General features: G+C 43.2%; 1 protein-coding gene across 3 annotated transcripts in view; it reads left to right on the top strand.

Annotated features, from left to right (window-relative positions):
- LOC144681687 (ERC protein 2) overlaps window positions 1-14,981 on the top strand; it is an 864,810-nt gene that overhangs the window by 642,537 nt on the left and 207,292 nt on the right. For all 3 annotated transcript variants that reach the window (XM_078543515.1, XM_078543513.1, XM_078543512.1), the window contains one exon: window positions 13,661-13,808. In XM_078543515.1, the coding sequence (XP_078399641.1) occupies window positions 13,661-13,808 (148 nt within the window). The remainder of the gene's footprint in view (window positions 1-13,660; window positions 13,809-14,981) is intronic.

Here is a 14,981-nt window from a genome sequence, read left to right as displayed (position 1 = left end):
TCCACAGTGCATAACATTCCATATTTATTTATTTTTAATCTGTGAAGCTTTGTTCAGTTGATCTGAGCTTCAGATGCTTAAAGTGAGCTATTCTTATTAAGTTGACTGATTAATTTGCCAGACTTATGACTACTACTTGTTCGTACATACAAATAGAGTCTTGTGCTTGCTATGAAAGCCCTTATACTGAGAATTTCAGCAATGGCTATTCATTTTCATATTGTACTAAGTCCCTATTTTCATCATCATATATGTTGTTTGATGTGCTTTGACTTGGTGGTTTGCATCATTCCCTGTGTGCTTTCTTTGGGTTTCATGGCACTCCTTTGATTTTGCGCTGACCCTGTTATTTTCTTCTGAACTCTCACTCTTTTATCAGCTGCTTTCATCAATATTCCTTACCCCCATTTATATTTTCTTGGTTTTTCTCCTCACTTTTCTTGTTCTCTTCCACCTCTGCCCCCATTTGTATTCTTTCGTAGTGCTCTGGTTTCCTTCTCTATTCCCCTTTTGTTTCTATCACACTACCTTGATGAATAGGAAGTGAAAGAATTTGAATGCCAGTGAGAAGAATTAAAGTGAAATGAAAATTCATGAAATGTTGAGGGGAAGCTGCACTGCTGACAAAAGAAGAAAATTGGACACAAGATAAGAGGACAGAACATGAGATAGTTGATGATTTACAGAATATTGTTGCAAAACCATGTTAAGCATGAGTGAAATGTCCAATGTGGTGAATTAACTTTTCTTTTTTTAAGCTTCAGTTGGCTGGCTGTATCACTTAATTTATCGCCATTACTTTGGATGTTGACTATCAAGTGTCTCTGGTATGTCCTGCAGCTTTTTGGTGCTGAAGTAATGGAAAAATATTATGCGATCCTTCAATACAGCACTGTAGGCAGTTACACAGTGTCTCCACAACTTTGAATAACAATTTGATGATATTGTCACCGATTATCCTACAATGGAAAAGTACACACCTCCCTGTGCAGTATTTCAAATTGTTAGTTTATAGTGTGTTACTCTGTTTCTCATGGGTAATTTGATGAAGTATACATGTTCATCCTATGAATTCTTGAAAGTTTGCCCATCGCACTTGCTAAATTTGAGCAGACGAGCCTATTTCAAATTAGTCTAGATATTCTTATTTACAATGTGGTCTGAGTGTCTGAGTCCAAATATATTCTGAGGACAGCTGGTAGCATCACCAAGTAGTAGAAGAACTAGAAAGTTGACTAAAAGGTGTGCTTCTAGGAGATGTTTAAAGGTAGATAGAGAATTAGAAAGACCAAGATTTAGGGAGTGTTTTAGACAGTAAGACTGTTGAGCACTTTGCCACTGAATAATTAAGGCTGAAAGAAAGAGAAGCACATATTGAAAGATTGAGAGTACTGTAGGCATGGCCTCAGACATAGAATCGGAGGAGGGGCTAGAATCAAACAAACAAAGCCGTAGAAGGATTTGGAAAAGTAGGCAGGCTTTTGAATTTGATTTGTTAGGGAATAGAGAGCCAGTGGATATTGGTGAGGAGTAGAGAAAAGGCAGCGGTCAGAATGCAGAGTTTGTATGACCCTGAACATTTTGCACAATTGTAGAAGAATCATTTGCATACTAAGTTGCTTAATCAAAAGCAATATTACTTTCAGGTATTGAGTAATTTAATGCATTGTCAGAATATTTCCAAGACTTGGCTGAGTGCCTGAGTGTAGAAAAAAGTGTTAGGTATCATCGATGCAAAGAAGGGGTGCAAAACATTTCCAGTTATGATTGAAATAGTGTCTTGGCCATACACCTAAATAAATTAGTTTGAGCTGTTGAGCAGAACTGTTGACTGTTAAACCACTGTTTTAGGAATGGACAATAATAATCAAAGCAAGTACTTGAAAGCTGCGACCATTTTAACTTGTGGGTAATCTTAATATTGTGCAATGCAATTCTGTATTCTTGTGCTTTTTCAGGTAACTGAACCTCACACATATCCAGTTTCCTGATTATTTTCTGTTCTGATTATGATGGCAATTGTAATGGTGGAATTTGCACAGTAAATTAGATTTCATGCTGATATTGCATCATTTCCCAGCCCAACAATTCTCTGTGTTTCCGTGATTGTCATTTTGTGGAAACCTGTTCACAAATCCTTGAAATTATCCTGAAATTAGTGGGTCTGTCCAAATAATTAGTAAATAAGTGCAGTAGGGGTAAGAGCTAAACATAGTTAACCTGTAATGACTAAAGATATGTGTTTTTGTTTCAAATAAATCACTAGTCTAGCAAAATTATTACAGCTGGTAAGGTAGCATAATTGCAGTTTAATTTCAATGTAAAATATTTCTGAATGATTAAAGTATGACCTTGCTTTACTTTGCTTCTATGTTGACAGTGTACAACAGATCTTGGCTGTCACTGGATATCATACGGCTGTGTTCCTTCTGGTCCTTTGTAACCTGTGCCATCTATGTTTTTTCCAGCTCACTCAGCACATTACTATCCATGTTTTTCGATGTTCCATTCCAAACAGGAGCTTAACTGATTTTCAGTCTGATCTTTTGGAAGGGGAAGCTGTTATTTGGTAGAAAGCTGAGTGAGCTCATATTTAGAGCTAGATTCAACAATAACATCAGTTAGCTTCCAAGAATTTACCTCCAAAATGCTATTAAAAATTTGGTGCAAGGCCTGGTAATTATTGCTATATTGTAATATTTGGCAAGAGTTCTGTTTGATACATGTAGACAGACCCAATATAGTAAAATAAATGAACATTTCAAATTACTTGAAAAATATCATAATTGATGGAATTCAGTGGATTGAAATGCATGCCTTCAGGCTATTTATTTTGTGCTTCATTTTTTTTTTTGTTTTTTTACTATTGTGCGCTGATTAATTGTCTGTTGTTTCCCTTTCACTTGTCCTACATATGAGTTTGATAAACAGTATACCATTTTTTTTTACACAAGCCAGTTTGTGATGTCGTTGAAAAACTATTTTTTTCAGGATACAACAGTGTCCTGTGTAGTGTGCCATGATTGTTTTTCTCTTACACACAGATTGCTCTTATTAGGAGTTGTCATTCTTTTCAACCCACTCTTAAACCTAAGAATGTGTACAGAGTCTGAGTATTTAAATGTGGCTGTTCCTTTTGAGTACATCAAAGCCTTAATGTAGGATATAACTTGACCACTCTGTGAACTAGATTGGGTCTCATTGTGTAATATTTAGCCTATTTTGTTTGCTTATCCCCAGTAAATCTATTAAAAATAATTTTACTGCAGGATTTCTTTGAGGGCAAAGAGCTTCACTAAACGTGAACTACTGGTTCTAGACTAAATATTGTTGGTGGCCACCCTGGTGGCTTAGTAAACTTTAGAGTGAATAGCTGAGCTGTAGAACCCAGAAAGGCCCCAGGATCAATCTCTGGTCCATGTTAAATTAGCAACTCTCGGTCATGGCTTCATTAGGGACGCAGCAATTAACTCCAGTGCCTTTTGGGTTAGGAAGGGGAAAATCGACCATGGGTCTCGCTATATGTTATCAGCAACCTCTGTTTGGAGTGCACTAAGAATACATTGGATATGAATAGAATTCATAATGCCACCACAGCCCCCCCCCCCCCCCATCCCCCACCCTCCCACAACTGGCTGAATAGCATCCTGTGAAAATGGCTGTGAAAGCTCATACATGAACAATGGCTACATAGATGAAGTACCAGTGGGTAACTGTTGTTAGTGGAACTATAAGGAGACACTGTTTTCAGAGAAAAGAAAAATGGGTGATAATTTTTTTTTAAATAACATTGATGGCGTTGCAGCATTTTGGAATTGCATTAAATTTGACTTGTACAATTGTTAAAAGTTTTTCAATAACTTTCTTACTATTTACCAATTAGTTCTCTCTACCTTTCTTTTTCATTATTTTTGACAGCTATTAACTTGACAATTCTGACATTTGTTATAAGTTGATGGTGCACTACACACCATCTTCCATTTTTGCCCATATTTGTTTAAGAACTATTCCTTTGACAGCTGTTTAGGCTAGAGTTTGATAAAATAATACACTGTACTCCTTTTTATCAGTATTCAGCAGCCCAGTTTTCTGGAGTTTTGCCCTTTGGTCGTGTGTCGTCTTATCTGTTTTTTTGTGGTATTGGGTTTCCCCATTATTTCCCTATCATTTACCAGCTGCCCCAAGAATTGTGTTTTGCATGAGTATACCTTTTCTGTTTTATAGCCTTCTTAAGCTAAGTACATATTCTGTAACCCTAGACATTATTTTGTGGATTTATATTCCACTACTCTCAAGTTGCTTGTTTATTCTGGTTCATTCTTTTTGAGTAAACTAAGAATGAAAGGATTTGGAGACAGAGCAATATTAAGTTGAGGCAGTTGAATCAAATGATTAATGTTGCGATTAGGCATAGAATCAGAGCCAGGATTCTGTGCTAGACATAGTTAATTGAATATACTAGCCAAGTCCAGATGTTTTCTTCAGATAATTGTACCCAAAATCGTGAGTGCTGAATTCCAGAAGAGTAATGTTGTTTATTTTCAAAGTTACTGTATGGATTAAAATGTGAAAACTGACCTTTATTTTTAAAGAAGAAATTTTGGATGGCTGATATTTTTAATTGAAGAGCCACTTCAAATGAGGGTGGCATGCACCAGAAGTGTTGTGTAGCTGTTGTTTCCCTTGTTCTATCAGCCAAAGTTTACTTGGATGGCCAACAGCAAATGGATGCTTCTCATGTCTTTTTAGAGTGTTTGTAGAATGCAGACAAGAAACCCAAGCCTTATATACTGTAATTAAAAAAAAAAATTAGTGCCTATCCTTGGATGTTTTCAATGTTCAGTGGACTAGATGAACTAGGGTGCATATCCCTTTTGAAACCGCATGGATCCATTTTGAACTGACTCTTGAAACCGCTATATGGTAAACAAAACATTCAATATGGATTTAACTTCATTCTTTTATTTAAGCTCCCAGTAATAGTAGAAAATGTGTGGAAACCACGTGCTTTGTTTAGACTAGAAACGGTTTAAAATGGCATCAGTTAGATTTGACTTTAACAGTTAATAAAAAGTCAATGTAGGCTCCAACAAAGCTTTAATGTCTTAATGAGCTGTGCATTAAGTAGACCAAGGGCTGAATTTTATACTCCACTTCCAGCAGGTCTGAAGACAGGGGAGCTTGTTACATCCAGTGGGTTGCCTGCCTGTCACCTACCCTCTTGCCCCTGACCGTACTGCAGTTATACAAGTGATCAGGGTGGCATCAGGTGGCTTGCCTGCCAGTGGGCCAATTGAGGCACCCAGCAAGACCCCCAAACTCTTACCCAAATCCTGATCTAACACCGTGTATCTCTGTCCCAAAGTACCAGGGAGCTGCTAGACTCTGATGGGCTGGCAGCTCTCTGAGGTGGGACTTCCTGTTACTGAGGGATGGAAATCTCACCTTCAGCCTATTAACAAGCCAATGACATTTTAGCCAGGGGTTGGGGGATGGGGAGGATGGAATTTGGCACCTCATATAGTTCAGCCCCGATTCCTTAGTCTAGATTTTGTTTTTGAACAGAAGATGAAGCCTCCCCAAAGTCATATTGGTCTAGATTTTGCATGGGAGCAAGGGGTTGATGACAAACTGTCAGCATTCACTGACAGTACCCTTCTGAAAATAACCATAACTTCCGGTTGCTGAGCGTGCACAGGTTAGCGTGGTCACCTGGAAGTTGCAGTTTGTGACTTGGTTCCGACATCGGTTGCTCTGTGGGACCCAGCAATCATTGAAATTAGTGAGAACTTCAACTTTCCCACTTACACATCACTGTCAGAAACCCCATAAAAAGAATACACCTTGTTCAGTCAGGTGCAATGGGCTTTTTTAACAACAATGTGATTAACAAAATTTGATGAACAATATCACTGGTCCTGAAAACTTAATTTTATGCTCATGGAGTGCTGTTAGTAGATCAATTAGCAGAATTATTTAAAACCAAGTTGTTCTAATATTTTTATAAACATTTTATTCAGAATATTTTAGCAGCATCCCATTTGTATGTCCCAGTCTTTAATTTGCTGTGGGTAAAAAAAGATGAAAGATTTTATTTTACTGCTTTTATTTCCTGATTGTGTGTCTGTGAAAATGTTTTAATGTGATTGGCTCCCTGGGCAGGTTAATGACATCACTCCTGTTCCATGCTGGGAATTCCCCAGCTAAGAACACTGCCATCAGTGCAGTACCACAATCCAGTTCATTATCTGCTGACCACTGAAAGGATTCCCAGCTGCTTTGAGTGCATAACCTTTCAAGCCAAAAGTCTATTCTCTAGAGTAATACAGCCTGTACAGGGTAAATTATTCAATAAAATTCAATCATTCTAATTCAATTGAGATTACTCTGCTTGATTTGAAGTTGAAACAGCTGACTACTCCTTTGTGCAGAGAGCAAAAATATACAAATGTAGAAACACTAAGAAAAATATTGGGGTTTTTTTTTGGAAAACACTTCTTTATCAAAGCTTTGTAATACGCGGCTTTTTAAAAATGTTTTCAATGGATGTTAGAGTCTTAGCATTTGTTACCCATCGCTAACTGCCCTTGAGAAGGTAGTGGTGAGTGCCGCCTTGAACTATCGCTGAATAATTACTCTGGCACCTAGGAGAACATTGAATGAAATGGCCAGAAAAATGTATCTAATTTAACAGAAAATTTAAAGCAAATGTATCTCATGCCTTTTAAAAACAGATTATATTACTCAAAGTGAGGGGTATGGAATAGTAGTGTTGGGGAATTGGCGTCAGACACCAAGGGCAGAAATTTTCATTTAAAGGATTAAGTGTGGTGGCGGACAGTTTTGGCAGCGCCTACCCCCGCTGACCGGAATGGTGGGAACTCACTTCGGATTCCACACCTGGAAGCTCATTAACTATGCACAGGCAAGTATCGTGCCAAATCACCTGGCAGGTCGGGAGCTGATTCACCTGCCCGCCGTCAGCTGGCGAGGTCAAAGATCCAAGCGCCATTCCAACACACATCTCACTCTCCAGCCCACCTGTCTTCAGAACACAGGCAGAGACGTCTTCCAGCCACAAGAAGAAGTCAGCACCCGCTTCACCCACCAGGCCCTCGAGGCCTTGACGAGAGGAGTGCGGGCACACAGTCATGTCCTGTAACCCAGAGATGGCCACAGGAAGTGCAGCAAGCCTCACGTCTCCGGCCTGGGAGGCTGTCGCAGAGCAGGTCAGTGCAGTTGGCAACCGCACCCAAAACGCCATCCAATGCAGGAACGGACTGAATGATCTCATCCACTTCACCAGGGTTAATCGTCCTTCAACTCCCTCCAATATCAAACTCTCATCATGGCATCATGCACTCAAATGGCTACTCTCTTCAGGGATCTCACACAACCATTAGCGGGGAGACATATCAACGCTCATTCTTTCATCAAGACTTTCACATCACCACCATCCCATCTATCATGTTGCTCACACTCCATCCTCTGGCCCTTCTGGGGAGGGCTCACCATACACGGGACATGCATCTTACCCCAAACTCTGCTCCACCCTGTCTCATCACATGCCTTTCTTTCACCTTCACACAGGCCAAGCTGCTGCACAAGACACGAGAGATCACAGACTGGAGGGAGGGACAGCTGACATCATTGTCGCCAATGAGTTTGAGGAGGCTGCAGCCGAGCTGGCTGGGGAGGACAAGGATCGCTCCTGTGGGGTAGGAGAGATCGGCCACTCCCACCAACCTAGTATGGATCACAGCTCCATCACTTCATCAAATCCTGACAATCACACTGACTCACAGGCAGTCTTATATAGCTCATGCTCATTAACTGAAATTCTATTTTCTAGGCACCAGCAGATGGAGGTCCCCAAGGCAGTTGAGCACCAATCCGAGGCCTCAGACCATGTCCAAAGAGGAAACTCTGGAAGAAACGCTGCAGCACTCACACGCACCCTCCACCAACTCAGAGAGACACATGTCGGTGGGGCACAGATGTAGATTAGGCTCGCGCTCACTTTCTCGAGAACACCTCACTGACATGTCCCCGCAGCAGTCGGAGTCAGGGACAGCCCAATTGGGTATTTGGAGGGCTGCTGGAGACCAGCCACCCGCTCAGTCCAAGTCAGATGATGAGCCTCTGGAAGTGACCGCCAACCCAATGCTGGAGATGCAACGGCAGACAGAACATCAGGCAGATATTCAACAGTCAGTCAGCAGACTAGAGTGAATGATGGAGGAGTCCATCCACATTCTGTCTGATGTTGTGACTCTGACATGCGAGCACCTCAAGGTCACCATGGGAAGGCTGGCGACCACCATGGAGACCTTGGTCCAGTGGGTCCTGCCGGATTTGTGCTTGGCCTTGCACTCCATGGCCACACGCCCTGGTTCGCACCACCATCAAGGTATAGGCAACATGAGGACAAGGCACCTTGACCTCCCTCTAAGTGCACCATCTCCTGCATGAGTTAGAGCGGGGCTCTCGGGCACACACGGAGATTGAACATCATCTGGACACCCCGGGGGACCTCCATTCAGGACATTGCAAAGGTGTGCAGCCGCTCACAGTCCCCTCTGCCTGTGACCCCATCCACACCAGCTGCTCAGGCTGCTGAGGACGCTTCTGCCCCTGAGAAAGTGATCCTTATCAGGCTGGTGCCCTCCAGGCCTCAGGGCCTCAGGCCACCAGCAGACGTCCACCAAGGTCATCACAGACATCAGGACATTGCAGTCAGCAGGCTCCCTCCAATTTTGCTGCTGCTGTCAGGACTGCACCCAGGTGTAGCGGTAGGATTAGGAAAGTTAAGAAAATATGATGTCACTTTTGGGTCACTGGTGTGCTAGACATGTAAAGAAATTGCACTTCTGTGAATACATCTGATTGTTATGTAAATGTTTTGATCAACTGAAGGCATTGTGAATTTGTACATTGGAATTCTCTTATGTCGAGGTTTAGCCATCCTCCCATTCCATGATAGTGTCCCACCTAGTGATTAGCATTCCTGTGGTGGCAATCTCGGTTAACTGGTCTCCGCACCCCTTGTGTGAATTAGGGAGATGTGTTTAAATCTTTGTTGGAAGTGTGTGATGTAAGCATTTCTAATCCTTCTTCTCAAGGAACACCATTGAGTGAGGGCAGCTCATCAGCATTGATATTCTAGCAGCATTTGTGTCTCCTCAGTGGCATTGGCAGAAGAAAAGACATGCACGGGAGGAGGAGATCCCCAGGCATGTCCACATCAGTCGTAGCAGTGTTTGCATCATTAGATGGCAGCGAAGGTTTCAAGTCTTCTCTTGCATCGCTCTTGCTCCTAAGTGGACTCTCAGTTCCCAGAGTGAGCTCACTTGCAGGGCATCGCAGACCAAAGCAGAGATCATGGCCTGGCGATTCATGAGGCCAGAACGCGCAAGTGTGAATGCGGGACTCGTTCTCGCAAGTGGTTGGACATCCCCTGAGTTGAAAGTAAATGGCATTGAGGGCTAGGAGAGATGTGGTCATGTTCCCTCACTTAACTTTACTCCTGCTGGAACCTGTCAGCAATTAAATTATCACGGGAAAGTCTCCCTTCCTTCATGGCGTGATCGTGCTCATACTGACCTTCGGAGCCTCCTGAGGTTCCTGGATCTCCTGATCTTCATTCTCTGATGAGTTTTCATCCTCCTCCAGGTCATCCTCTGGCAGGGGGGTCACCTCTTCGCATAGCCAGATTGTGATGGGAGCAACACACTGCGATGATGCGGGGAACCCTGTCGGAAGTGTATTGGAGTGAGCCACCTGAGCGGTCCAAACATCTGAAGTGCATCTTCAGAAGCCCTTTGGTCTGCTCTATAAGGGAGCATGTGGACATGTGAGCAGCGTCATACCTCTCCTCACAAGGACACAGTGGGCGATGCACTGGTGTCATCAGCCAGCGTTTCAGTGGGTACCCCTTATCCCCAAGCAGTCATCCCTGCAGATGTAATAGCCCCTCGAAAATCTCAGGCACCTGGGAGTGACTCAGGATGTAGGAGTCATGGCAACTCCCAGGGTACCGTGCACAGAGGTGCAGTATGTGCTTCCGGTGATCACACACCAGTTGTACATTGATGGAATGATAGCCCTTGCAGTTTATAAACATTTAGAGCCTGCTGGCGTGGAACCCATATAGCTACATGGGTGCAGTCTATTGCACCCTGCACTTTTGGGAGGCCTGAGAAGGTGGCAAAGCCAGTCAATCTCGCAGCCTGGCTATCTTCATCCAGAGCAAACCTGACATGGACCATCCTGTAAAGGGCATCTGTGACCGCCTTCATGCATCAAGGTGTTGCGGACTGAGAGGTACTGTACAGGTCGCCTGCTGATCCTTGGAAAGACCCAGAGGCAAAGAAATTGAGCGCTGCAGTCACCTTCAAAGCCACTGGCAGGGAATACCCTCCAACTCCACGAAGTTTGTGACGTATGTGATGTACCAGAGCTTGGGAAAGGCGCAGACATGCACAGCATTGCCACTTACTCATTTGTAAATAGGAAGTTCTTCTATGATAAACTTTAGGTCTGTCGATTTGTCTCCATTGTCTGGGTCTCACCCCTTGACCCTCCTGTCCATGCTCTGGCTCCGCTTGACCATATCCCCCATGGCGTCCTGCTGGAGCTGCACATGGTGTCACCTCTCCCTCCTTCACCTCCCCCATTGCATTAGGACCCTGACAAAGGCAGCATTGAGCCCTGGATCCATTTGTGCTTTTGCCTTCTCTCAGAAAGGAAACATTGAAGACATTAATGATTCAAGGGGCAAGAAAGTGAAGCTCAGAAGATGAAACATATGCCAACTGTAAGGGTCCATAGTTTTTCCTGCCCTACTTGCATGGTGGCTGATGCTGCCTTGTCCCTGAGACACTAGCACACACATCGAGGTGCCCAAGATGGCGTCACAGATATGTAACATCTTGAGCCCTGCGTGGGATGATGAGGTTTAATTGAGATGAGTGACCCAATTTAGCTCTGTGCTCCAGTATCTGGTCATTGATTGGATGTCCTTTGACCCTTTAGGAATGTCAAATCTGGTGAACATGTGACAGGCCTTCATTGATAGGATGCCATATATGATACAGCTGTGCCTCCTTCACTATTTCCTGCATCCCAAGTTCTAAATTCCTGTGTGTTACTCTTGAGATGCAATGACTGTGATGTGAAGCCACTGAGCTCTGAGTAGCCCTTTAACAGTGCTAATGAAGCCATTGGCTTTCATCACAAGGAGGTCTTCCTCCTTTCTTTCCAAGCAGACTCCTGTTCACTCTTGCGGTAACAAGTTAGAGGGCGACCCCAGAAAGGCCCACTTCTGTTTGCCCTTCCCCTTCACTGCCATTCCACAGCTTCCCTTCCCCATTGCTCACCTTGTGTTCGTCATCCCCACTCTCGCCACACAGCCCATTGAAGTGTTAGCTTCTGAAAGTGAAGTTCTGCCTGACTACCACTGCACAGCGGACAACGGTCTCAACCACCGGGAGTAGAAGAACCCTGCAGTCCCCAACCCCGGCTGCAGTACTGGTCACTGTCTGAAAGCGGAGGCCTGCATGAGTACCACAACACAGCGATGTTCTTCGGTACAATGTAGGCAAAGAGCAGGAGCAAACCAACCCTGCAGCCCCAGTGGTGTGGCATTCATCTCAGTGCTATGGCTAGTTGGCTATGTATGTTGCACTTACTTCGAAGTTATAAGCGAGCTGAAGTCCGACTTGTGCACGCCCACTCCTTTTCAAATTGGTTTGAGGCTGACGTAATTTCCCAAAGGCATGATGTGAGACTGGAAGGCGCGGCAAGATTCTGGTGGGCAGCTGTTTTGGTGAGCATTCGTGATATGTTAATGAATGCAAATGGAGTTTACGCCACTAGTCGGCGGGATAACCGACCCACCATTAACCCGCCATCGGAAGAATTGCAGACTGTTATTACACCGGCAGGTTTCTGACTTTTTGCCTGCCGCTGGTACCCGCCACGAAACCCACCATTGGCAGGATGGGGAAATTCTGCCCCAAGGGCTAGATTTTTCATTACTGAGGAGGGCAGCTCGAGTCGGGAAATTTCCCAACTCAGTAGACTCGCCTCAGTAGGAAGTGCCCTCTCAGACCCAATTTTCACATCAGGGAGACGGGGCTAGAATAGAGTCAGGCCCGCTGCCCCCGGAAGCAGATCGGGGGCAGCCAGGTGCTGAGGTGGGCTGGTTAACAGGTCCGCCTCGGCTCTCTGGGACATTGCCGCAGTTGTTTCCTTCTATTTTAGGCCATCAAGCCCTCACACCCATCACAACCCCTTACCAACACCACCCCCCCCCCCCCCCACCTACTCCCATGCCACCCTCCATGCCTGCTCATGCATAATGACGATTCGCTGAGAGCCCCAGACTCCCAGAAAAGGATTAATTTTGTTGACACAGATGCAGAGAAAGGAAACCTTTGCTGGATTGAAAGCTTTATCATATTTTTTTTTCTATGATCTCTTTTGCACAGGAAAAAGAAGTGCTTGCAACTTCTGTAATTGAAATCTTAAAGGTCTGGTCGATTGATACCTTTATAAAGCTGTAGCAACAGCAGTTTTTTAAAGAAAATTATGAACGGGTGGTTTTTTAAAACACTTTCCATCCTATTGTTACTATAGGGTTCATTGGTTCTGTGAGTGAATGGGCATGGAGTTGGCATGGAGGGAGGGGGCATGGGTGGGGTGCATGGGTTGGCATGGAGGGTTTGAAGGGCCATGGGGTTGGGTGGGGGCATGAGTTGGCATGGAGGGGGCATGGGGCATTTGACCTTGCCTTTCAAAAGGTTTCAAAATCCAGACAATGACTTATGACTCCTCTGAGGGCAGGAGTCCTCATGGGGAAACTGGCCAACTGCATGGAAATTGCAGGGGCCCAGGAGATGCCTACCCCTGCAATGGACCCGGCCAGGTTTGGGAGTGCAGGGTATGGGCTCACCATGCATAATCTTAATCCACAACACCAAAAATTGGGATGCCGGGAGTGGGGATGGGAATCCTGGAACTGGGTCCTGCCCGACGTTTTTAAATTGCCCTTGAATCCCTACGACTCCACAAAAATTTGGCCTCAAGTGTCCATTTCAAACCTTTCCCGTTCATGTGCAGCATAGATAAATGCAGAGACATACTCCCTCCTTGCTGCCTCAACAAAGTGCTTCAGACTCTCACAGGGGCGTCTCCTACTACACCAGCGTAATATTTTTACAATTTCCTACAGCAGCCTCCTTTGATCCGCCAGTGACAAAATTAGTTGCAGATTAGTGCCCATGTTTGCAAGACTTTAGTGGGCATGGGCCTACAGCACAACACTACATTTAAGTTGGCATTGACTGAGCTAGTGTAATTGCTATGGATATAATATGCCACTCTGGTTTATAGGGAGTGGTCTTTTGAGTTTGTAGCTGAAGTACCTTGTTGGAGCAAAGCTGATGAAGTATTGCTGTGCATTTGGGGACGAGAATTATGAAATTAACAAACAGATTATTTTCCCCTCCCTCCAAAAATGAACATATTTGTAGAAACCCGAATATTAATAGGAACTTCCTGTGTGAACGGTGAAATTTATAAACAGACAATACTGGCTCCTCATAGCCAATGTCAGATAATGGTGACGATTCTTTAACCAGACTAATTTTTGTTGCAGGCAAGAAGCACTGCTCGCAGCCATCAGTGAGAAGGATGCAAACATCGCCTTATTAGAATTGTCTGCCTCTAAAAAGAAAAAGACACAAGATGAAGTGATAGCTCTTAAACGTGAGAAGGACCGACTAGTACAACAGCTGAAACAGCAGGCAAGTTCCATTGTGTTTGGTGTTGTAGTTCCATTGTGTTTGGTGTTGTAGTTCCATTGTGTTTGGTGTTGTAGTTCCATTGTGTTTGGTGTTGTAGTTCCATTGTGTTTGGTGTTATAGTTCCATTGTGTTTGGTGTTGTAGTTCCATTGTGTTTGGTGTTGTAGTTCCATTGTGTTTGGTGTTGTAGTTCCATTGTGTTTGGTGTTGTAGTTCCATTGTGTTTGGTGTTGTAGTTCCATTGTGTTTGGTGTTGTAGTTCCATTGTGTTTGGTGTTGTGCTAAACCATTCTACAAAAGCAACAAAAATACACACTTTAATTCTACAATTTTATGACCAACTATCATTCAACAGATTCTATAAGTCATACAATTATTGCATAAAACATACACAGAATGACTAAAATATAAGGGACAATTGCACAAATAAACAGGAATATGCAGTAAAGATGCCTTGATGATGGTCCTGTTGAAATCAGAAAGAACTACATGGTGATGGAAAAAAAAAAACTGTCCTGTAAAAGAAGCCTTGCTAATTACCTTACCTTATTAATGTTTTAAAAGATTACGTTTTAAATTCCTTCTCTGTTTTAAAAAAAAAAGTATCATTAATGCAGGCTCTTCAGATCATGCAGGTTTGTCACAAGCCTTCAAAGAACCTGTCAGATACAAATGAGACAAATTAATGATGCAGGAATACTTCACTTTCTTTCATGTGAAAGAGTCTGTTAATACATGAACGGTTGACTATAACGTAAAACTTTCATATGGACCAAAATTTTAATTGTTGGCCTGTAGTTTTTTGTAATTATTTTTTTTTTACTTCTGGTTGAGGATTCAAATATTTGAATCTCGCTGAGAAACAAGCATGTTTGTTTTTAAGTGATTGGATGTGCATAGTATTGTGTGAAGATACTACTGGCTATTACAGAATAGGATATAAAAAGAAATATGGAAACAGTGTGCTGTGGAAAAGTTTGGTTTCGTATCATTATCAGATGTTGCAGTCTCAAAGGGTAAGCATAGTAAATTAGAAACATTCAATTCCAATCTATTTAAACAAAATTAGTGTACCAAAATGTGCACCAAAGGTGAAAGTAATTTGCATGTGGAGAGGTTTGACTTGTTTGATGTTGTCATTATATTCAACACACTAAGTTATTCCAACAAAGTA

The sequence above is a fragment of the Cetorhinus maximus genome, chromosome 6 (genome assembly GCF_964194155.1).
Source record: "Cetorhinus maximus chromosome 6, sCetMax3.hap1.1, whole genome shotgun sequence".
Taxonomy (NCBI): Eukaryota; Metazoa; Chordata; class Chondrichthyes; order Lamniformes; family Cetorhinidae; genus Cetorhinus; species Cetorhinus maximus.
The sequence above is the reverse complement of the archived record's forward strand: the minus strand, read 5'-3'. Positions and strand labels throughout refer to the sequence as shown.